The sequence below is a fragment of the Rattus norvegicus genome, chromosome 7 (assembly GCF_021556685.1).
Source record: "Rattus norvegicus strain SHRSP/BbbUtx chromosome 7, alternate assembly SHRSP_T2T, whole genome shotgun sequence".
Taxonomy (NCBI): Eukaryota; Metazoa; Chordata; class Mammalia; order Rodentia; family Muridae; genus Rattus; species Rattus norvegicus.
In genome coordinates, this window is record NC_141540.1 from 141685114 (window position 1) to 141707465 (window position 22352).

The window sequence follows — 22352 nt, forward strand, 5'->3', positions numbered from 1 at the left end:
CCCCGGCAGTTATCAATCACGCTCATCCCTGGTCTTCTGAGACTAACACAAGAGGGCAAAATAACTCTGAGATTCTGCCAGATGTAAAGTGGAAGGGTAACTAATGGTAGGTTTTCGCCTCAGAAGCCCCGCGCGCTGCCTTTTGCGCTTCGTCGTGGAAGTCTTGTGAAATTTCTAAATCGTAGATAAGTAGACTCGAAAAACTTGCCACACCCGACCAACAAGCTTCTCGCTCCCTTTCTAAATGTGAAAAGCGAGATCTAGGGAGAGGTATTGGTTCATCTGACTCCAGCTACGGAGGGGAAGACGAAGATGGCCCATGTGTTTCAGGACACAAGCTGAGAGATGATCTGCTTGCCCCCTGGTGGGCCCGATTTTCTGGATTCTAGCGCAGACTCATTTAACCATCCCTGAGGTGGGAGTTAGCGATCTCTGTTTTTAAAAAGTTCTCAGAGGGTTCCAGTGCAGCCAGTCTGGTCTTCGTCAGAAACCCGTACTAGCTACGCCACAGCCCAGATCAGTGCCATCTGTCCTGTGTGGCCCACGAGCTAAGTATGGGTTGTCCATTCCCACATGGTTGGATGTGTGAAAAGTTTGTGTGTCCATGGAGTTTTTCAGAATTACAGCCACGCCTGTTTGTTTACTTATTGTCAGTGGCTTCTGTGCACCTCAGTGGCAGAGTCAGCTATGGTGACAGAGACTGTGCCACCCACAATACTTCCAGCGTGTGCACTCGCAAAGAAGTCCTGCTGTCATTGCCCATTTCCCGTCTCTCACGTGAGCTCTGCGAGGACCAGTGTTGACTGGGAAATCCCCGAGCTGTGAGGATCTCACTTCTGTTGGTCTAAGCACCCTCTCGCTTCATCAGAAGGCGTGTTTAAGAAACACTACATGCAAATTATCAGTAAATATAGTTATTTTAATGATAAAGTAAATTATAGAGCTACTGAATTATAGAGGATGTTCATTTGTTTAAAGAGTTGGGTGTACAAAAGATGATTCTTATTTATAAGTAAAGGACTTTTTATAGCTGTTGAAGATAAAGGAGCTTAGAAAGAGGTGATGTTAAAGTGTTTTTATTTTGTGTGCAACATTGTCTTTAAATTATGAGAGCTATACTTCACGAATGAATTGTAACCAATAGAGCCTCTATTTGCAAACCAATCTTTTTTTAATTCTATAAAAGCACCTAATTTTCCTCAGGATCCTCAGTTTTCTGGTTTGTCACCAGAACCCTAGCCAGCTCTTCAACTAACATGTAAGGGTCTTCTCTCACCTCAGATAACGGACTGTTCATTAACCAACAGACATTTATTGAGCACCTTCTGTGCACAGGTAATGATTTTGTAATAGGATACAGCCCTCATGTAACTAACCCAAGAGACAAGAAAATGAAGGACAAAGAGAATAGGTTATTGCTATTTCTTTTAAGTCTTGTCGCTTGTCTCTTAAGGTAGGCAGGCAAGTTAGTAAAGGCTTGGGGGGGGGGTGAACTTTAGGTCCTGCTGCATGGATCTGTGTTGTGGTTGCTGTGGGGTTTTGTTTGTTTGGTTGGTTCCCCCCCCCACCCCCAATTTTCTTGGGTACTTTGTATGGTATACCCAGGAGCTCAAATCTCCCATTTACCGGAGAATCCATCCCTTATGGTCAACATCATTCTGCCATGTAGTCATGAAATTACCACCCAGTCCAGCACTATGGAAGCTGTAAGAGGCTCTGGGCTTGGCATAGCACACCACTCTTTGCCGTGCAACCTTTATGGGTGGTGCCCATTCCCAGGTCTTTTGTAAGACACACATAGGCTGGTAATTCGTGAGAATACTGTGAAGCTGAATGAGGAGTTTATTTGAAAGGCCTGGCATTTCACAGAGAGAGTTGCTATAGAAACACAGAGGGGTACAAGTACTTCAGAAAGAGGGAATGTTGTGGCCCATTTATTTCTTTGGAAAGCCAAGAAATGGACGAGCCAAATCTCTGCCCTTGACCTGTTTTAAGCTAACCCCAGATAGTCTAGCTTAACTTGCTTTTTAGGGTTGGGCTTTTCCTGGAGATCACAACAGAATCTGTGGACCCTACTATCAGGAGAGTGATTAGCTCAACACCGTGCCAAACATGGGATTGGGGGGGGGGGCGGGTTTACTAAATGAAGAGAGTGGAACAGAAAAGTTGCTTTTCTACTGGAAGAGACTGCTGACTCTGGCAGACAGAGAGAACATAGCATATAAGATAAGAGGAAAGGGACTTAAAAAGAAACCTGCTAACCTTGCTTTGGGAGCATGTGGACCAAGCACCGTATTGGAACTGCGTAGGAAAGCGGAGCTTGGCTCCTGCCTCCAAGAAATTCAGTTTCTAGGAGAGAGGGCAGAGGAAGGGGAAGAGAGAGAGAGAGAGAGAGACAGACAGACAGACAGACAGACAGACAGACACAGAGAGACAGAGAGAGAGACAGAGACAGAGATGTTGGCTATGGGTCCCAAGTGGCCTGCATTAGTTGAACTTCTTATTGGCATCTTTGTTGTGAGATGTTAGATTTTGTAGGAGGTCCTTGATAGCATCTCTTGAGGTCACCACGGCACCTCTTCACATTACCAGGCTGTGTTACACTGCTCCGTTTTCCTAGTTGAGTTGTCTTTGTACTTCTGGGTTGTAGCTCACGTGCTCAGCCCTTCCCATGCTGTGAGCATTGGTTGCTAGTATTTTCGCTGATGCTTTTTATGTCCATATTAATAAAATCTCATCAGTTGAGAGCTTTCTTGTCCCTGACGTCATTGCCTGGTTCTGTATAAAGTCACCTTACAGAATGAGCTGGGAATCGTCCCCTTCTCTTCTAGCTTTTTTTTTTTTTTTTTTTTTTGGAAGAATTTGTGCTAATTCTTTAAACATTTGGTAGAATTCATTAGTGAAGCCATCTGGTCCCTGGGCTTTTCTTTGTAGGGGTTCATTTTCTAATGCACGGTACAAGAGGCGTATTTATAGTAGTCTCACTTGAGGGAAAGACTGTTTAAGGATGGATCTGTATGCTAAGACTTATAAAGAAAAATTCTGGAAGGATATTTAAAAAGAAAAAAAAACAGCAGGAAAGATTAGAGTTGGGTAATAGAATTGAACTTAATCTAGCGTTTTTAAACCCTGGGTGTACATCATCCTAAATAAAGACAATTTGACTTAAAAGTGGCTGCCCTTTGGCTCTTTGGTCTCTGTACTTGCAAGGGCCTAACCACCACAGGGACTCCCCGTTCGGTAGTCCCTGCACACGCCTCCGGTGCCCTCTGCCTTCCTCTGCCCTCTATCCTCACAGAATTGCTCATCAGCATCCAGAAGACAACTTCGCCTCGCTCACTCTCCGTTTTTATTACCCACAGACAGCCTGGGGGTGGGGTCCTCTGTCCTGCAGCCTCTCTCTCTAGTTTGAACTTGTACTCACCCACCGTAATGACTGCAAGTTTTCTTACTTCCTCTCATAAAGTATAGTTCTGTCCAATTGTGAGCCTCATCCCCCACCCCCGCTCACACATACACACCATCTTAGCACAATGCTTGGCACCGGGTAGGTGTGCAGTGTGAGCAAAGCCCAGAGCTAAGCATCTCTGTAGCCCGTTCTGAGGACATGAACCAGTTTGACTTGATAGGAAGATTCATGCTGGGAAGTACAATAGAATGGTTTTGGCTAGGCAGAAGCTCTGAGAAGCCAGACAGAGCACTCAGGGTGTGAATATTGAATGAACACTCCCCTCCCTGTTACCTTCCTGTCTTTGCCTGGCTCTCCGCTCCCAGCAGGCTGACTCTGGCCAGCTGAGCAGGTCCTTCGAAGTGGTCTCCTTTGCACTGGCTTGCCCTCTGCCCTAATGTTCCTGTCTTCTATGTGTCAGGGTCAGCATAGCTGACTCGTTGTAGCATAAAAGGTTCAGAGTTATCCAAATATGAACCTGCCGATATTGTGGGCACTATTTATGCTGCAGCCCGAGGCTGGGCACCAGCACGGGGTTGGGGTGGGGGTGGGGTAACAGAAGCTCTTTTGCTTACAGGTTTTGTTTTGTTTGCTTGTTTCTTTGTTGCCTGAAAAGCCAGTCAGGAGGAGCCAGGTCCTAAGTACCTTTCAAGTGTGTTTATCTTACCTAAGGAAATGTTGTTTTGTGTGGTGACTAACACATTTTAATGGTTTTTCTTTCTCTTTCTCCACAGACCTTTGTAGTATTAAACAGAGGGAAAACTCTCTTCAGATTTAGTGCCACACCTGCCTTGTACATTTTAAGCCCTTTTAACCTGATAAGAAGAATAGCTATTAAAATTTTGATACACTCATATCCTTTTCGGCGCTGGGAAGGAGTGATGTGTGTTTGGGGGTTTGACAACTGCGGTGTGGACTGCCCCACCAGGAGGGAAGCTGGCTGCTGCCCACCCCAGCCCGAGGGTTAGGAATGAAGTCCCGCTGGACTGCCACGCTGAGCTTCTGCAGACACATTTCTAAAAGATAGGGCTGGAGTCTAGAGTTTCATGGGTGTCATTATGAAGAGCAATTAAGACTTTTTAACCTTATACTGAGGCCTTGCTTCAGTAATTTCATTCGGTGATAAGTCAACTTGTTAACATACTAATATCTGATACAGGAACTTTTTGAAAACCACATCTCGAATTACAAATAGTTGAATGAATGCTTTAGATTTTTTTTTCTTTTTTTCTTGAGCAAAGAACTTATGAGTACCTGGTATTTCCTTGGAGCAGACAGAGAAGGGGAACATGGTTAATGAGAGCCCTGGGGCAGCTTCAGTGTAACCCCTGCTGCCTTCAGAAGGGTTTCATTTCTCTCAATAGACAGGAACAGAAAGGGCCAAGAAAGATCCTAGATGGCCAGGACACATCCACAGTGATCACATGACTCACCCCGGCACCCACATCTCATTCCTCAAGTTGGGGTGCAAGCACTCAGGAAGCCAGGACCTCACAGGCCACACTGGTTTTCAGCTGAGACACATGCACACTGCCTGGACTATTGCCTGTGGAGATATTCAGCCCCTTGGCAGACTCAGGAGGAAAGCGAACCACCACTTACATGTAGATTTTCAAATAATTGATCATGTAAGATAATTAACAGTACACGATTGCTGAGCGAAAATGGGGCCTTTGGTCACTTCTGACTATTCACAAAGATTTAAGTGCTTAAGAGTATTGCCCCATGGCCATCCAGCCCCACTATCAGTCAGATGGGATGTCCAGGGGTTTCCCTGTGGTGACGGTGGCCAGTTTCCCTCATCACCTGCCTCCTGCCAGCCTGTGGATTTAGCTCTGGTGAGACCTTGTATAAGGTGGGTTTGTTTTGTAAGCGGCCAGACCAGACCTCGCTCTCCCCTTAACTCCGATCTACAGTTTTCAGCATGATCATCATGTGCACCATCCTGACCAACTGTGTGTTCATGACCTTTAGTAACCCTCCAGAATGGTCCAAGAATGTGGAGTAAGTGACCCTTCCTCGGTTTGTTTCGTAGACCCTAGTCCTGTTACTTACTCCACAGCTAATCTGGGGGGAGGGTGTTGTGTGGGAGGTGGGCCGCTGAGGGTCATATGGAGTCTAGGAAACAGTGAGTTCTAGAAAGGCGGTCTGCTCTGGAAGGACACCCTTCCCCTCATAGCAGAGGGTTTGCCATCCTGTGTCACCCGAGGCTAAGATAGCTCTGGGGGCCTCTGTGCCTGTTCCAGAGTCATCCTTTTATGTTCTTCAGAGCTCAGGGCAGGCCTAGCGCAGCATCCCAGTTGCTTCAGGCTTGTCACCAAGCTTCCTCCGGTCACTGCCATGTCACCACGCCCTAAATGTCTTGTCTGTGTGGTGAAGGCACACCCCAGGCGAGTGTCATCTTAAAAGGCTCATTCCAAGTTTCCACCAGGAATAACCTCAGCTGTCTGCATCCCCGACAGGTACACATTCACAGGGATTTACACATTTGAATCACTAGTGAAAATCATCGCAAGAGGTTTCTGCATAGACGGCTTCACCTTCTTACGAGACCCGTGGAACTGGTTAGACTTCAGTGTCATCATGATGGCGTGAGTTCTCTATTTTACTATTTTCTGTGTGTGTGTGGTGTGTGTGTGTGTGCGTGCGCACTCGAGTGAGTGTGAGTGAATGTGTGTGCACGTGTGTGTAAATGTGTGTGCATGTGTGTAAATGTGTGTTTAAATGTGTGCAAGTGCATGTGTGATCAGGCACATGCATGTTTGTGTTTGTGTGTGTGTGTGTGTGTGTGTGTGTGTGTGTGTGTGTCCTGAATAGGTTTGCATGATGGTACAAGTAAATTTGAGTTTGTGGGCTCAGCAGAGTAGAGGATTCTTTTTGTTTTTCTTTTTTGAGATAGGGTCTCATGTAGCCCAGGTTGTCCTTGAACTCACCATATAGCCAAGGCTGTCTTGAACTCTGATCTCTTTATCTCCATGCCCCCTGCGCTGGGATGACACCTGGCTGCAGAATAGGGAATTCTTGGGTAATTGCTTATGACCCATGGGCATTTAACTATGGTTCTTGCTTGCAAGGCCTTCTCAGTTTTCGGACAGCAACAAGCTTATATGGGAGAAGGTAAAGAGACCATTTGCAACTGGGAGAGCAGTGGGCAGCAACTTCCTGTGACCCTTCCCTCATATTTTGCTTCCCCTTAACGACACTGACCAAGGTCCTCACACCTGTGCCTCTGTCAAGGCACGAAATATTTTGGGTGTAAGCTTTTGGCTGAAAATACAGTTGAGTCCTTTGACTCAAAACGTGAGCCAAAGTATCCAGACCAGCACATCCAGAAAACGTACTAACCAGAGTTCCCACTAGAGATCGTGGGTCTACACAGGTGTGCGGACTGTATCCGGTAGATCATTTTGTTTCAGTTGTAAAAAGTGTCTACTCGAGACATTTAGCCGATGATGGCTGTAGTATTTTTATTTTTGTGTTAAGAAAGTACTTTATCGGGGCTGGGGATTTAGCTCAGTGGTAGAGCGCTTACCTAGGAAGCACAAGGCCCTGGGTTCGGTCCCCAGCTCCGAAAAAAAGAAAAAAAAAAAAAAAAAAAAAAAAAGAAAGTACTTTATCATTTAAGGGGAGACGTAGAGTGGGGTACAGGTTGTGTGTGTAAAGATGTGTGAAGACGTTTGCGTGTGTGCGTGGGCCCGAGTATCAGGAGGAAGTGCCGTTCTACTGTGAAACGGGAGAGAGTGGTGTGTGCCGCACGTCTGCAAACAGAAGCGAGGCTCTGTTCTAGGAAGACGCTCTCCACTCTCTAGCATGATAGCATCCATATTGATTGGTGTGCATTTAAAATCTGCTAGACACAGGGCTGCTGATTAATGGGCACGCAACTGGGTTTTTGCTCTGATCTCGTGATCTGGACTCTTTTTTCCTGAGCCTTACTTTTTTCTGTCACAGGATAAAACCTCATCTGCAGACATGGCTGCAAAACATGCACACAACTCCTGGAGAAGTCTCAGATACTGCCTCGTAGGCCTTTTGGCATTATCCACCAGGGGGTTATTTTAACATGAATCTGTTTTTTGTTTTTTGTTTTTTGTTTTTTGTTTTTGTGAGGCTCTTGCTACAAAAAAAAATTGCCTGTTTCGTAGGGAATTGCTCACAAAACTGGGAACATACGTTTTTGATACCTCATGGCCTTCTCTCTTCCTAAAGGAAAGTAAATTGGCTGACAGTCAAGTTACTCTGGTGAAACTAGTGCACCACAGACCAATTAAGAGAGCCAACCCCGGGATGCCCCGGGCTATCAGTTTTTTGCAATATACTCTGAATTCATCTTGCCCATTTTTTAAAAAAAATATGCATTCCTTGGATGTTTATATTTTGAATTTTTTTTTCAGGGGAACAAAATAAAACCATAGCTTGTATATAAGACCCTTTCTTCCCCCCCCGTTTTCAAACCCTCACCCAGTGGTACCATTACAAGTTAACTTTGGTTTGATTCTGCAGGTATATAACAGAGTTTGTAAACCTAGGCAATGTTTCAGCTCTACGCACTTTCAGGGTACTGAGGGCTTTGAAAACTATTTCGGTAATCCCAGGTAAGACGGCCCGGGCTTGGTGTCAGGTGTTGGGTTAGGGCCCTGATGTGACGTATTGTACTTTTTGTTTTGTTGTGGTTTTGTGTTTTTTTTCCTTTGGTGTTTGTGTCTGTACCTGTGTTTGTCATTTGTGTCTGTGTGTGACCTCCCTCACTACAGATATGTGACAGAGTTTGTGGACCTGGGCAATGTCTCAGCGCTGAGAACATTCAGGGTTCTCCGAGCTTTGAAAACTATCTCTGTAATTCCAGGTGAGCAAATGCGTGCACAAGACCGGTCTTGCCGCGCTCCCACTCTCTCCCATTCGTTTTGTCTGCCACATTTGAAGCTGGCCTGGGCACCTCTGATACGCCTTGTTGCACCCTGCATGCCTTCCCTAAGAAGTATTCTCTGGAACCGCCCTTTGGTCCTTAGGCAGATGCCTCTGACCATGCTCGACAGGCATGCGACTCTCATTCCATCCATGCGTTTGGGAAGAAAAAAAAAAAAAGCACACGCTTATAAACCCTTAGGACCTCACAGCGTCCGAGGAGAGGTATACCGGGACAAGCTGTGTCTTTGTATGTGAGTCACTTGAATCATGGCTTCATGGAATTACAGTTACTTTAATATCCACCCCCATCCCATTGCTTGCGATTTCAGACTTCCTGTAGCATGTTTTGCCAACAGCATGTTATTCAAAGACTTTTACTGTTATTCAAAGACTTTTATTGTTATTCAAAGACTTTTTACTGGTACCGTGCTAATGTAACCATTTAGTCAAGAAGCAGATTACCCAGTTGACTAGTCGGGTCAGACTAGTTAAAATGGAAAGTCTTGGAGTCAGTGAGACGAATTTTAAGTTACCACCTCCCAAATCTTACAAGTGTCTGCTTCGGTAGAATGAGACCTGGTAGGTGTCTACAGTGAGTGGATCACTCTCAGGTGTGAATCCCAGTGAAAGCATATGCAGGCGCTGATTTAAAGTCAAAGGTAAGACATAAACGAAGACCGGAGGAACTCCAAGGGACAAAAGGAGGAAGAGAGTGGGCTGAAGACCAGTTCAGTGACAATCTCTTAAAAATATCTGCATGGGGGTTGGGGATTTAGCTCAGTGGTAAAGCGCTTGCCTAGGAAGCGCAAGGCCCTGGGTTCGGTCCCCAGCTCCGAAAAAAAGAACCAAAAAAAAAAAAATATATATATATATATATATACATATATATATATATCTGCCTGTTACTTTTACCTGGCCCAGCTAACCCAGTGGTTCCAAACCTCTTGAAGGTTTTTGGTCCCCCTTGCGACTCAGATGAAGTTTCACAGACACCCCAACCTCCTGCCGCCCATCCATGGTCAGGTTAAGATTCTGTAATTTAAATCATTGCCCCCCTCCCATCAAGGAAATAACCTTTCTAAGAATTGGTCTTGAAATCTAGAAGGAAAGGAAAGGTACGTCTAAGGTTAAGACTGGCGGTAACCAGGCAGAGACAAAGGCATGTTGATGCTGTTTCGGTTTTAGCTAGGGTCAGGGCTATCTATTAAGAGAGACTCTAGGCTTCCCATGTGTTCTGTGGAAACAGGTGCTGAGCCCCATAGCCTGATCTTGTGGTCTATCCCCTCGTGGCTGACTACAGAAACAGCTCTTTTATCCTCTATTCAACGTCATGCCAGTGTCTTGGGTGGGAGAAACACAAAGACGTGAGGTGTGAGGAGGGTGTGGTTTGTCAGGAACCTCGAGGATGGTTAAACCCCTGGCAGACCTTGTTCTGCAGCAGCTCTTTCCTTTCTGTTTTTTCCCTTTATGTGCTCTTTCTCTCTCTCTCTGTCTCTCTCTCTCTGTCTCTCTCTCTCTCTCTCTCTCTCTCTCTCTCCCTCTCTCCCTCCCTTTCCTTCCCTCTCCTTCCCCCTCCCCTTCCCCCCCTCCTCCTCTGGCCCCTTTAACACAATTCCATGTTCCCGTTCATCTCCCCAGCATACCCTGCGAGGCATCTGTCTCTTTATGTTCTTGTGATCTCAAAACTTGTCTTCCAGAATTAAATCGGAAAGCTGTGTTCTGTTCACTAACTGGGGCAGCAGATGCTCTCCCCAGCCTGGCTCATTCACTGCTGTTCTCGTCTCTGCTGTGGGGTTAACTTTTCAGCAGGGCATTTCTGTAAAGTAATTCTCGTCAGGTTGACTTAATACTCTGTAGGGTGCGTGCGTGCGCATGTGTAAAGACGCAGTGTCTATAGCATAGGGCCTGGCCCACAGCAGTGCTGCCTAAATGACTGTGCTAGAAGCACTTACCATAGAAGAGCCCAGTAAAAGGTTTGTGCCAAGCTTCATGATCTGAAGTAGATCCTCGGATTACTATTCCCATAAGCGCCCCCTTCCCCCACCCCCAGTGGAGCTTTGGGAAGCCAACTGTGAGGGGAAACTAACTTTAAGGGTAGTAAAGCTAACAGTCCTGTCAGCGACCAGGATTTTTCTTGCTGTTTAGTATTACCGAGGGAAACCCAGTAGCTGGCATCCTACGTAGAATTCTGAACTTGCCTGTCATTCCCTGGAGGACTGCTGGCCTATTCCTGTAAGCTACCCATGTTTCCTTTCAAGACGGGGTCCCTGTGTGTACATCATTGGATCAACGTCTATCTCTTGCTTAAAAATCAAAGTTACTTTGATTCTGGGTTACAGAGCTGGGACACAGTAGCTCTCAGTAAAAGCTAAAACCATGTACACAATGTCAGAAGGATTTCCCCTCTCCCCCCTTCTCCCGTCTGCAGTTTGGATCTTGGGCTTTCCCCGGAGCAGCTAGGACTACAGAAGGGAATCCTGGGCACAGCAGTCACTCTCCTGACTCTTGTTTCAGAACATCTGATGAAAGCAGATTTGTGTTGTCGAGGTTTAGAGTAATGCAGTCCATCATGTGGGTAGGTGTGGTGGTGGCCACTGGTCACAATGACCCACAGCCAGCACGATGCCCCACCACCCCTCACCTTTGGGTTTAGTGCAGGACCCTAGCCCATGGAATGGCGGCACCCAACCCTGAGGGCAGGCCTTCCCCCACCTCACTGAAACCCGGCATGGACACCCTCACAGATACACCAAGCATTTGTCTCCTGTCAAGTTGACAGTCCAGATTAGCTGCTTCGGAGGATAACCAGGGGCTGGCATGGAGCCTGTCAGATCTCATAGCAGTCTCTACAGCCCAGCTTCCTCTGTGAGAAACGCTTGCTCAGAGACTTCACTCCATCTTGTCCAGCCCAGGGTTTTGTTTTTTTGTTGTTTGTTTGGTTTTGGTTTTTTACAGATCAGATCAGCCAGGATTCTATTAGTTCACGTCAACCTTTTGTATAAGAAATCCTTACCATAGAACCTTCATGGCACTTACAGAAGACCAAACTCACATTCTGACCCTTCTGATTCGATGGCTTGAGATCGGGATCAGGCCACTTGTGGCTCCCTCTTTGCTTCAAAGGCATCATCTTGGAGAAGAGCACGCATACGTCTGTGCTGAAAGAGTCGTCATCTTTGGGTCAGAATTGGTGAGGTTCAACTTAACCCGGGGCTGCTCTGCCGAGACGTTCACATCCTAAATCTCACTTTTTCTTCACTGGGGGCCTGGGTAGAAAGTTTATCATCTGACGACTTCATTGGAAGTGTCACCTTCTGCTTGGCCCAATCACAGGAGTTCTCCTGTGTCTCCTGGAGAGGACCCTTCACCTTGGATAGCGCTGGAGGGGGGTGGGGCAGCTGCAGCCATGGGTCCTGTGGTGAGCTCAGGTCCCAGTGCTGAACTGACAGCATCCTTCTGCCTTCAGAGTTGAGGGTCTGCCTTACACTCTTGGACATTTCCTTTCTCTACATTCATCTCTGTTTCTTCCATTCCTCCCCAGCGAGCTCAGGTAGGAAACAGACAATGTGAGTGGCTTTTCCTTCCTGCCCAGGTTTCCTCAAAGCCTTTTTCTTTAAGCGTGTGCACTGTGAGCGTGAGAGCTTTCCCTGCTCAGTGACAGGGTAGAGAGATACTTGAAGACTATAGTCATTAATGGTTGGTTTTCATTGACTTGTCTTGGTAGTTCTCTTGTATCTCGAGACAGGGTTTCTCTGGGTAGCCCTGGATACACTGAAACTCGCTCTGTAGACCAGGCTGGCTTCAACTCAGAAATCTGCCTGCCTCTGCCTCCCCAGTACTGAGATTATAGGCTTGTCCCACCACCACTGGGCTGATTGTTTCTTTTCGAATATTCAAGTTTTAAATCTTGAGGTTTTTGTGCTTCTCTTCCTTCTACGCTGAATATTAAGAAAAAAATAACCAAAAGTAATAGTGACCCTAAGTGGGAAAAGAAAAATAGAGCCAGCGTTTTCAGAAGGAAAGTGAACGAGGCCCGCTTTAACCCTGGGAGTAGCCGACCTGGTGCAAACTGTGAGCTCTCTATTCTGTCTGGCTGAGAGAGATTCGGGTGTCTGCCTTGTGAGAAATTAGCTCACACAGCTTCAAGCTACTTAAAGGTCTCAACCTGGGCGGCAGACAGGGGGATTGGAATGAACTTTATCATTGGACGGCCACAGCCACAGATTGTTTCCAACATGCATGGCTGACTTCTCTGGACCCAGCAGCTCACAGGTCACTTTGTTCATCTGTTCAGGGGATTTCTGGTCATTGCATACAGTGACAGGAGGGGATCAAAGGTGCCTTTGGTCATAGAGTGGAGTAGAAGCCTGCAGTGCCAGCTTCCCCTGTTCCTTCAGGTCCCTAAAACACCCAGCCGCCTCTCCGGAAGCTGACCTTCCTACCTTGGGTCCCCCTGTCCTTTCAAGGTCAGGAGTGAATGTATGAACTTCTGTGCAGACACACACCGGCGCTGGTTAACACTAGCGTCTCGGGAGTTCTCGCCATCCAATTTGCCCCCACGTGGCTTCTGTTGCGCACTCTGCTGTGTAGGAGTCGTTTGAAGGCGCAGTCTGCTCCGTTCTGGCTAACCGGCTTTTCAGTGCTTGTTCTGCCGTGTGGTGCCATGAGCCAACAGGAGAGGCAAGGCGGCTTCTCTTGACAACCAGGGCCATGGCAGCCTATATTCTCCGCACAGGCTCACCAGGTCACCCATTCCACCAGGAGTCTCATGTCCCTGCTGGCCAATGCTTTTGGTGATGGGAGGCAACCTGAGAGTTGGATTGTAGGAGGCATATTGATGGCACACGACTACAATATAGTACTATTGATGTCTCTGCAAATGCGGTAACTCTGTTATCAGCCCCGGGGATGGAGGAATCTCCAGTGAGACCAGTGTACAGCTTAATGGCCTGTCCAGCACCTGGCCCATAGTGTGACCTCCTCCTGCACACCTGGTCCCCTCCTCCTGCACACCTGGTCCCCTCCTCCTTCACACCTGGTGCCCTCCTCCTGCACACCTGGTGCCCTCCTCCTGCACACCTGGTGCCCTCCTCCTACACACCTGGTCCCCTCCTCCTGCACACCTGGTCCTCTCCTGCACACCTGGTGCCCTCCTCCTGCACACCTGGTGCCATTCCACAGTCCTCTCCCCTGTGCCATCCTCTCATTTTCTTTGAGATCTGGATGAGAATCTTGGAGAGTACTTTGTAGATGGCTGCTGCTGTTCATGTGACTTAGAGATTACTCTTGCCTAATTAAGATGTATTTCTCTGAGCCTCTGTGCAGTACAAGCAGCTGAAATGTCATTTCCAGCTAAGTTTCCACTTTAAACTTTAAGCTAAACAAACTCACCAGTAAGACGGGCTAAGCCTCAGGCATCAGCACACTTGAGGAAAGTGTCTTTGGCTTTGAGGACGCATGTTTGCAGATTTCCTCAGCTGTGACATCTGGCTGATGGAGAAGGGGTAGCAAGCCAACTGCTTGTGGGGATTCAGGCCCATCTCTAGGAAGTGAACACCAGGCCTGGGACAGGAGCTCTACTGGAAAGCTTCAGTCTCTGGTCAGGCACTTCTGAGGCAAGCAGAGAACAGAGCCAGAAGACCTTGGAGACCTGAGAGTTCTTTGTCTCTGCCACTCTCTCTCCACAGGTCTGTTTCTTTCCTTCTGAATACAAGTTACTTTCTCAAGCACTTCTTAAAGTGACCCATATGGGTGCTGCAAACCCTCAGTTTTGTATGTTAGTATTTCTGCTACATAGCCAGAGAACTGCTGTCCTGCTCCAGATCCTTATAGGAAAGGGTCTGGGCTTAGGTCAGGTGACAACTCTGACGTCTGCTGAGGTGTGTAGTTTTGTTTTTGTTTTTGTTTTTTTTTTTCTTTTTCCAGAGCTGGGGACTGAACCCAGGGCCTTGTGCTTGCTAGGCAAGTGCTCTACCACTGAGCTAAATCCCCAACCCCCAGGTGTGTAGTTTTTTTGTTTGTTTGTTTGTTTTTTTAAAGGATCCACACTAAATCCAGCTATGCACCAGCGTTGGAGGTCTCTGTCTGTTCCTAGCCTGGTACATAGCCAGAGACCGACACCATGTGTTTCTCCTAACCAACACCTTTCCTACAAATGCTGGCTCTGCTTCTCCAGAGCTTGGAGATTGCTCTCTTGCCAGCCCAAAACCCCGTGGCCAGATGTGGCAGTGCTCTTGTCAGCCTGCACTCCACTGTGGTTACCTCTCCCCTGGTTCTCTGTCCTTTGCCCAATCTTTCCATTCCAAAGCCTGGCTCTAAATTCCACCCCAGCTATGTTCCTTCCCTTCAGCCAACCTGAGTCACCACCAATAGAAAACACCAGACAACCTCAGTGTAAAATCAACAGATGACACAACTGCTGGGTATGGAATCTGGAATCTATCGCTGTAAACTCTTCAACTATTCTATGTTGGAAATCTTCCGGTGGAGGAGGTCGCCACCAGGTCTGACAGTTCCCGGTCTATATCTTGCTTCCTCTTGCTCCTGCCTGGCTGTAAAACAAAACAAAACAGAACAAAAAAACCAAAACACATAAAAAAAACCCAACAAACAACAACAAAAACCATTTTCCCTTCTACCACCCCTCCTTCCTTCTTCCCTCCTCCTCTTCTTCCTCCTCCTCCTCTTCTCCTTCTCCTTCCTCCCGAGCTCGCTCTCTCTCTCTCTCTCTCTCTCTCTCTCTCTCTCTCTCTCTCTCACTGGAAGGCCTGCCTCCTCCTTTTTGCCCAGCGATTGATTGGCTTCTTGTCATATTTGTTAGCCAATCAATTAATTAGGGGAAAATTCCCCTACAATCTGCAACTACCAAGAGAGTCACCTTGTACAAACCAAGCTGCCAAAAGTGCACCAACAGGGACAGGGGCTGCTCAGAGCCTGCGACCTAGAATTTCTTGTTATGTAGACTTGGAACACCCAAAGATTCCCACCTGGGCAAACCAGGTCAGACTCGTGATGAAATTATGCGATTTATTGAATGAATCGTTTTATCTGTCACAAGCCCTTTCATTTAGTAGATTTTGTGGTTTTTAGCTCTTCTTGCTACTGTAAATAGCAGCACCCTTTTTGCCTCAGTTAAAATAGCAATGCAGAGGGCATTAACTGACCCTCACTGCTCAGATGGGTGCCTGCCTGAAGTCTTTAGAGAAGGGAGCTGTGTATGATCCCCATTAAAAAGAATTCCAGCAAACGAAACACGGGAGCCGTTCTTCACAACCGCCAGTTGTCCTGTTCAAATCACTCTTCAATAGCTCAGATGCCCAAGTTTGAATTTTAGGCCCCTGGTAGGCCTGTTCCAACACAGTCAAAATGTAATGAGGAATTTCCATTTTCCGGAAGTGGTGCGGATATCAGTTTCACAACTCTGGAACGGTTCTCGATTCCTGCCTTCTCCTTGGTGTGCCCAGCTGCATGATCGCATGCCTTGGGTACAAGTGATGGTTTGGCATCTCACTTCCCGAATCCTCTGCCCTGTTTCTGAAGACTCTGAGAGACAGTTCCTCAGCTTCTTCTCCTTCATGGCCCACTGCCGCGCACCTCCCCTGGAAGTTAGCTGAGCTCTGAGACCTTAAGTCTGTCCCGAGCCATGGTTTGTTATAACAGTGACGGAACATCCCAGTGCCCTTCTGCTACTCCTGCACAACCCCACAGGATGCAAGGAGTCTGTGTAGGCAGCCCTGTCCCCTGGAACCTGGGCAGGCTCGCTTCCCCTGGGTGCTATAGTCTACAGCCTCAGGGGAGGCCAGGGTGGAAGAAGGCTCAGCCCCACCACCTACCGCATACTTTTCCCTTAGGTGCCATTCTGGTTATGTAGAAAGGAAAGAAAAGAAAAAGAAAAGAAAAGAAAAGGAAGAACGTATCTCTGTTATCTATTCTCTCAGTAGTTTAAGTGCCTATTTTGGGCCAGGTCCTAGATTAGCACAACATCCTCTGCGGCTATCGGACTCAGGAGGGAAAAGTCTGTGAATCTTAACTCTGAGCATTTCAGATAGTCACTTACGAAGTACAGCGGGCAAAATAAGCACGCCCAAACGCTCATTAGCTCATTGCCACCGCAGGGCCTCAGCCCTGAGCAGTGCCTTTATCCCAACCAAGTCTCTCCGAGGTGGCACTAGATGTGTGACAGTGACAAGTCACACGCGCTCTGGGTCATGTCCTGCATCAGGCACTCCTATTTGTCGTTTTACTCAGATGCCACGACAGTCCGACGAGATCAGTATTGCAGATCTTTATCGATGAATACAGACAATGATTGATCATAATCACTGAGCACCAAGGGCTGCCAAGTTTGCCGCATGAAACAGGCTCAGCCCTCACAAGGGCCAGCCATGATTGTCTCTATCTACTTCATTTACGGCGGTGCAGGGGGCGATGCCAGGGCCTTGCCTGTGGGGGCACAGCAGAGCCTCTTCTAGTTATCCTTCTAAAGGCAGAAATGCTGAGAGCCCGAGAACATTAGGGGTGATGCGCATGAGTAGCACATCTGGTTAGGCTTAGCAACAACCCACCCAGCCGTGGCAGCCAAGCTCACAGTAGCCTTCCCTGGGGTGCCAGAAGTTGATCAAGGCTGAGCTCCTCCCCGACGCCTGTATGTGAGGGCTCAGAGTCTCCTCTTGCACACCTCCTGCAGTGTGCAAGAGGGTTGGTGCACTGTGGGCTGTGTCCTACGATAGCCTGCAGTTGGGCATGCAGAAGACTGCCACACGCAGACTTTTAACTCGAGTGGCGAAGACCTGTGTTTTTTGTGCCGCCCATCGCTGACTCCTCCCTGTGCAGTGTAGAAGCAACTGACCATCTTCGGGTTTAAATCTGAACCCATTGTCTCACATTTAAACCTCAGCTCGGGACTGGTACGCTAATAACTCCTCCAGAGAGCAAGTGCCCGGCATGCACGAAGCTTTGAATTCAATTCCCAGCACCAACCACAAAATAAAATAAAACCACACATGAAAATGAGTTGCAGGCATTTTGTTTTTAATCTAGAAGACAAGGAAGGTCAGTATAGCAGGCAGGGATGCAAACTGTAAATATTGTATCGATAACGATCTTTTCAAAACATCTGGTGTTTCCAGAGCTCTTCAGAAGTCCTTGTTTCTTATTGGCTTAATAAACTATCCAGTGAGTCCCTCTCCAGCTTGCAGGCCTCCTTAATCCCTGATCGTTTTCCGTTCACTCAAGTATTTACTGTGAGCCAGTCATTACGCGTGCAGACAAGACGGACAAAAAATGAATCACAGCCATGACAAATGCTACAAGGGAGTTAGAAGGCTCTGCTGAAGCCATAGCCATAGCGGGAGAGCTGGGAGGCAGGGAGGGCTTCCCCAGAAAGGAGGAGGAGAAGGGGAAGCAGGAGCTATGTGGGGAGGGTAAGGGAAGGAATGGAGCTCTAGGTGGAGGCACCAGCAGCTGTGAGGCCCCGCCCCCGGGAGAGCGAAGGAGGAGCCACATGGTAGGAGGTGCAGCATTTTAAGATTCTTTGTAAAGGAGGATTGTTGGGTTAGAAATTGGATACTTCTGGAAAGCAATAATCCTGCCTACTCGCTGTTACTCTGTGTGTAAAGAGGCAGTGGCCATATTTCGAGTGGGGTCGTCTGGCGAGAGTAGAAGCTAGGACTAAGAGAGGGAGGCCAGGGAAAAGTAGGGAGGACCTTGGGGTGACTCTAGCTCTGGGGGCTCTGTCTCTCCAGGCCTGAAGACAATCGTGGGCGCCCTAATCCAGTCCGTGAAGAAGCTGTCGGACGTGATGATCCTGACAGTGTTCTGCCTGAGTGTTTTCGCCCTGATTGGCCTGCAGCTCTTCATGGGGAACCTTCGAAACAAGTGTGTCGTGTGGCCCATAAACTTCAACGAGAGCTACCTGGAGAACGGCACCAGAGGCTTTGACTGGGAGGAGTATATCAACAATAAAAGTAGGTGTCCCCTCCTCAGCAAGAGGAAAGCTTCACCCAAGGTTCCTGTCAGACCCCCTGTAGAGCTAGCAAGAGTGGTCGGGCCCAGAGGCACAGCACAGCAGATGGAGCCTGGGAAGCCATCCCCGTGACTCCAGGGCAGAACCGCATGGGAGCTCTCATGTCCTCTGTCATTACTTTGTCTTGTTTTATCTTATTCTGAGGCGTATGTGAAACCACTAGTCACTCGAGAGAAATAAAATCAATTAAGTAGCCACAAGGAAGTATTGCATAGGAGGTCTCGGGGACAGTGCCTTCTGATTTAAAGTAGGGCATGGGAACCAATGACTGGTGAGGAGTTTTAGGACATCTTGATAAAAATGTTACAAGGATAAAAGGGCAAATTGTGTACAGGGATGACGATCTCGGAAACTTACTTTAGACCAGTGTCTTTCAGCCTGAGGGTCACCACCCCTCGGGGGGCGGGGTCACAACTCAGATATCCTACATATCAGACATTTACCTCACGATTCATAACAGTAGCAAAATTACAGTTATGAAGTAGGAACGAAATAATTCTAGAGGGTTCCCACAACACGAGGTGTCGCAGCGTCAGGAAGGTGTGAGAACCGCTGCCTAAGACCCCCTGATTCAGCAGCAGAAGGTGGCATGCGGAGCTGAGGAGTCAAGTGCAGGTGGGTGTGGTGTCACCTCAAGGGCTTCAGGGTTAAGTTCTTAGTTCTAGCTGCGTACAGGAGATCATTAATGGGAGGGATTCTCCTCAGCTTCCTGCTGCTGGGAAGGGTTTATATGAGCTAAAATCAATAGCGGCTTCTGCTGGCATGCCGGGGCGCACGTAACCGTATTCTCTCATTCACTGGAATCTGCCTATTCACTTCCTGCTTCTTCCCACTTTTCTAGCAAACTTTTACATGGTTCCTGGCATGCTAGAACCCTTGCTCTGCGGGAACAGTTCTGACGCTGGGTGAGTAGCACACCGACTCCTGATGTTCTTAGCGCACCAAGTACCAGCTGAATCTAAATAGGCAAGGGTCCCCTTTCTTCACGCTCACGTACCGTTTCATATTTGACCCTCCAAAGTTGAGATTTCATTGGAAAGTGAGTGTGCCAGCAATCTCAAACTAAAATCACAGGTGCAAAAAAGACCAGGGGTTCTCTGAAGCACAAGTAGCTTACTGGCTCTCTCACACCCTCCCGTCCTCCGATGACACCGTTAATGCAAATGGAGCAAGGGCTCTGCCTCGATGAGAGGTTAACTCCAAGGATGACCCACAGTGCACTAGCTTTGACGCAGCGCGCACGAGAAGGGATTGAGGCCAAGGTTACAGTCCTGGTCCTGCGGCTTCTGCCCAACCCATTTAGGTCTTCCTCAGTCTCTTAGTCACAGGGTTCCTGTGAGGGGCTGGTTAGGTAATGTGCATGTAGTATTTATTAAACATAGGTAAGGTGCAGATGTCCATTGGTCCCTTAGTATCTGCTGTTTTATTATCATCCTGACAGCTAGAATGCGAGTTAAATTCTATATTGAAACAGATAATACTGACTACATTAAAAGAGACATCACAGGAGTCCAAAGGCAGGAGAAATTATATAACTGTTTCTCTCAAGGGCATGGGATAGATGGGTTTGTGTAATCTGTTGTCTCCAAGGTCATGGCCGGGTGGGGTTATTTTGAAAAAAAACGCTGAACTTCCTCCCCAGGCCTGTGTATGTGTGTGTGTTTATGTGAACATGTATGCATTTGCGTGCGGGTGTGTGTATGTGTGTACATTCACACATGTGGACGTATGCATTTGTGTGTCTGTTTCGAAAGGAAAAAAATCTAGGGCCTTGAAGTTACGAGGTGAGTCCTCTCGTGCTGAGCTGCGTTCCGTTCCCCTTGGGGGCCCCTTTCCTTCTTCAGGCAATGCCCAGAGGGATTCCAGTGCATGAAAGCAGGAAGGAACCCCAACTACGGTTACACCAGCTTTGACACCTTCAGCTGGGCCTTCTTGGCATTATTCCGCCTTATGACCCAGGACTATTGGGAGAACTTATACCAGCTGGTAAGTACGGCCTCTCTTTCTTTAGTGATATTGTCCTCACGGGGTTATGAGGAGCTGGGGACTGTCTGTGTGACACACCCACAGTGAAGACGTTAGGTGGGAGCCCTTGGGATGATGAATTCAGACAGCTCTTAGCCTGGTTTCTTGGCTGTTTAATCATGGTCAGCTGTGGAAGCTCACATCCTGACCCCCTCAGAGCACCCGCTTCCTCTCAGGTCAGGTTGCTCTCCGCACCCTGACTGCATCGTCTTCTGGATCTTCTGGACTTCTGGTATCAGGACATTTGTTTAAGCAGCAGCAAACACTCATTTGTGCAGGGCATCTTCCTGGGTATTAAAACGAGGGGGAACTCTATCCCTGGGACCCTGAAGTGTGACTTAATATTTTTAGAGCTATACTGCATCTGGGCTTGTTCAGGTATGCAGTCCCCGTCCTATAATGACTTCACTGTCCTGTAATCCACAAGTCATAATGAGGAAAATCGGTGTCGATTGCTAATCTTAGAAATCCAGACGAGCCATTGTTTTTTTCTCTGGCTGGTGATGCTAGTTAGAAGATTAAAAAAAAATAAATCTCCCCTTGCAAAAAGGAGCCTCTTCAAGAGAAGCTTCTGTTTCCAATCCCCAAGTCAGCCCTTACAGTTGAGCATAACAGACAGTAAATTCCACTAAGTGCTGGCTGATTGAAAGCATCAGGATGAGCTAGGCCTGTGCTGCGGGTCTGTGATCCTGGCACTCAGGAGCCGGAGGCAGGAGGATCACTGGGAGTTTAAAACCAGTTTGATTCACACAGCAAGTCCCATACCAGCCAGGGCTACACTGTAAGACCTTTTCTAAGATAGACAGACAGAAACAGAATATCTTTCTATGAAAGCAAAATCCAGGAGGCATTTCCCTCTCACAACGGAAGCAAGAGTTAAGCATTAGGAAGAGATTTGACCACTGGGATACGGGGTGGGTGCAAGGCACCATGCAAAGGAAACTCTGACCTCCTCAGCTGGCGACACGCTGAGAACTTGGCCTTCATCTTTCAGACCTTACGAGCCGCTGGGAAAACGTACATGATCTTCTTTGTCTTGGTCATCTTCGTGGGTTCTTTCTATCTGGTGAACTTGATCTTGGCTGTGGTGGCCATGGCTTATGAGGAACAGAACCAGGCAACACTGGAGGAGGCAGAGCAAAAAGAGGCCGAGTTCAAGGCAATGCTGGAGCAACTCAAGAAGCAGCAGGAGGAGGCACAGGTGAGGGAGCGGCAGTCCTGTGCACTGCGCACGCGCAAGCCGCCTTCTTCCGGGTCCTGGAGGCTAAGTCCCAACCATTGCCTGTGCAAGCGCTCTTTTCCTGACTTTCTTAGCTCAGCGCTCGACTCCAGTGGTGACTGGAAGGGGGCAGTAGCAGTTTCTGGTGCAGCACGGTCTGATTTGTTTGTTGATTCAGTGTTGGAGACTGAACACAGGGCTTTGTTCATCTACGGCTGGACGGTACTCCACACCTACCTATTTTTTGATTAGAACATTGGGATATACTTGATAGGTTCACTACAGCCAGAGAATATTAAAACAAAATGCAGGGGACTGGGGAGAGAACATAGTCAGTAAAGCACTTGCCACAGAAGCATGAGGACCCGAGTTTATCCCTAGAACCCACACAAAAAGCCAGACATGGCAGCTCCCTGAAGTGGTGGGGATGAGTGGGTCCCAGGGGTCCCTGGCCTGCCAGCCTAGCATACTTGGTGAGTTCCAGGCTAGTGAGAGGCTCACCTCAAAAAAAACAAAAACAAAAAAACAACCAAGGTGGGTCAAATCCTGGGTTGACCTCTGGGTTCAAATACATACACTTGTCCATAAGAGCATACACGCACACATACATGTGCACACACACACACACACACATGTACACATATTCACACATACACGTACAAATGCACACACACACATATACTCACACATACACTTACATGCACATACATATACTCACACAAACGCAC

The 22352-nt window shown here is 47.7% G+C and overlaps 1 protein-coding gene across 8 annotated transcripts in view; it reads left to right on the top strand.

Annotated features, from left to right (window-relative positions):
* Positions 1-22352, top strand: part of Scn8a (sodium voltage-gated channel alpha subunit 8) — a 173442-nt gene that overhangs the window by 75809 nt on the left and 75281 nt on the right. For 5 of the 8 annotated variants that reach the window (XM_087556058.1, XM_087556057.1, XM_087556059.1 and 2 more), the window contains exons 3-10: positions 4183-4300; positions 5362-5452; positions 5911-6039; positions 8203-8294; positions 18100-18321; positions 19222-19285; positions 20225-20366; positions 21400-21606. In XM_087556058.1, the coding sequence (XP_087412184.1) occupies positions 4183-4300; positions 5362-5452; positions 5911-6039; positions 8203-8294; positions 18100-18321; positions 19222-19285; positions 20225-20366; positions 21400-21606 (1065 nt within the window). 8 annotated transcript variants of the gene reach the window in all.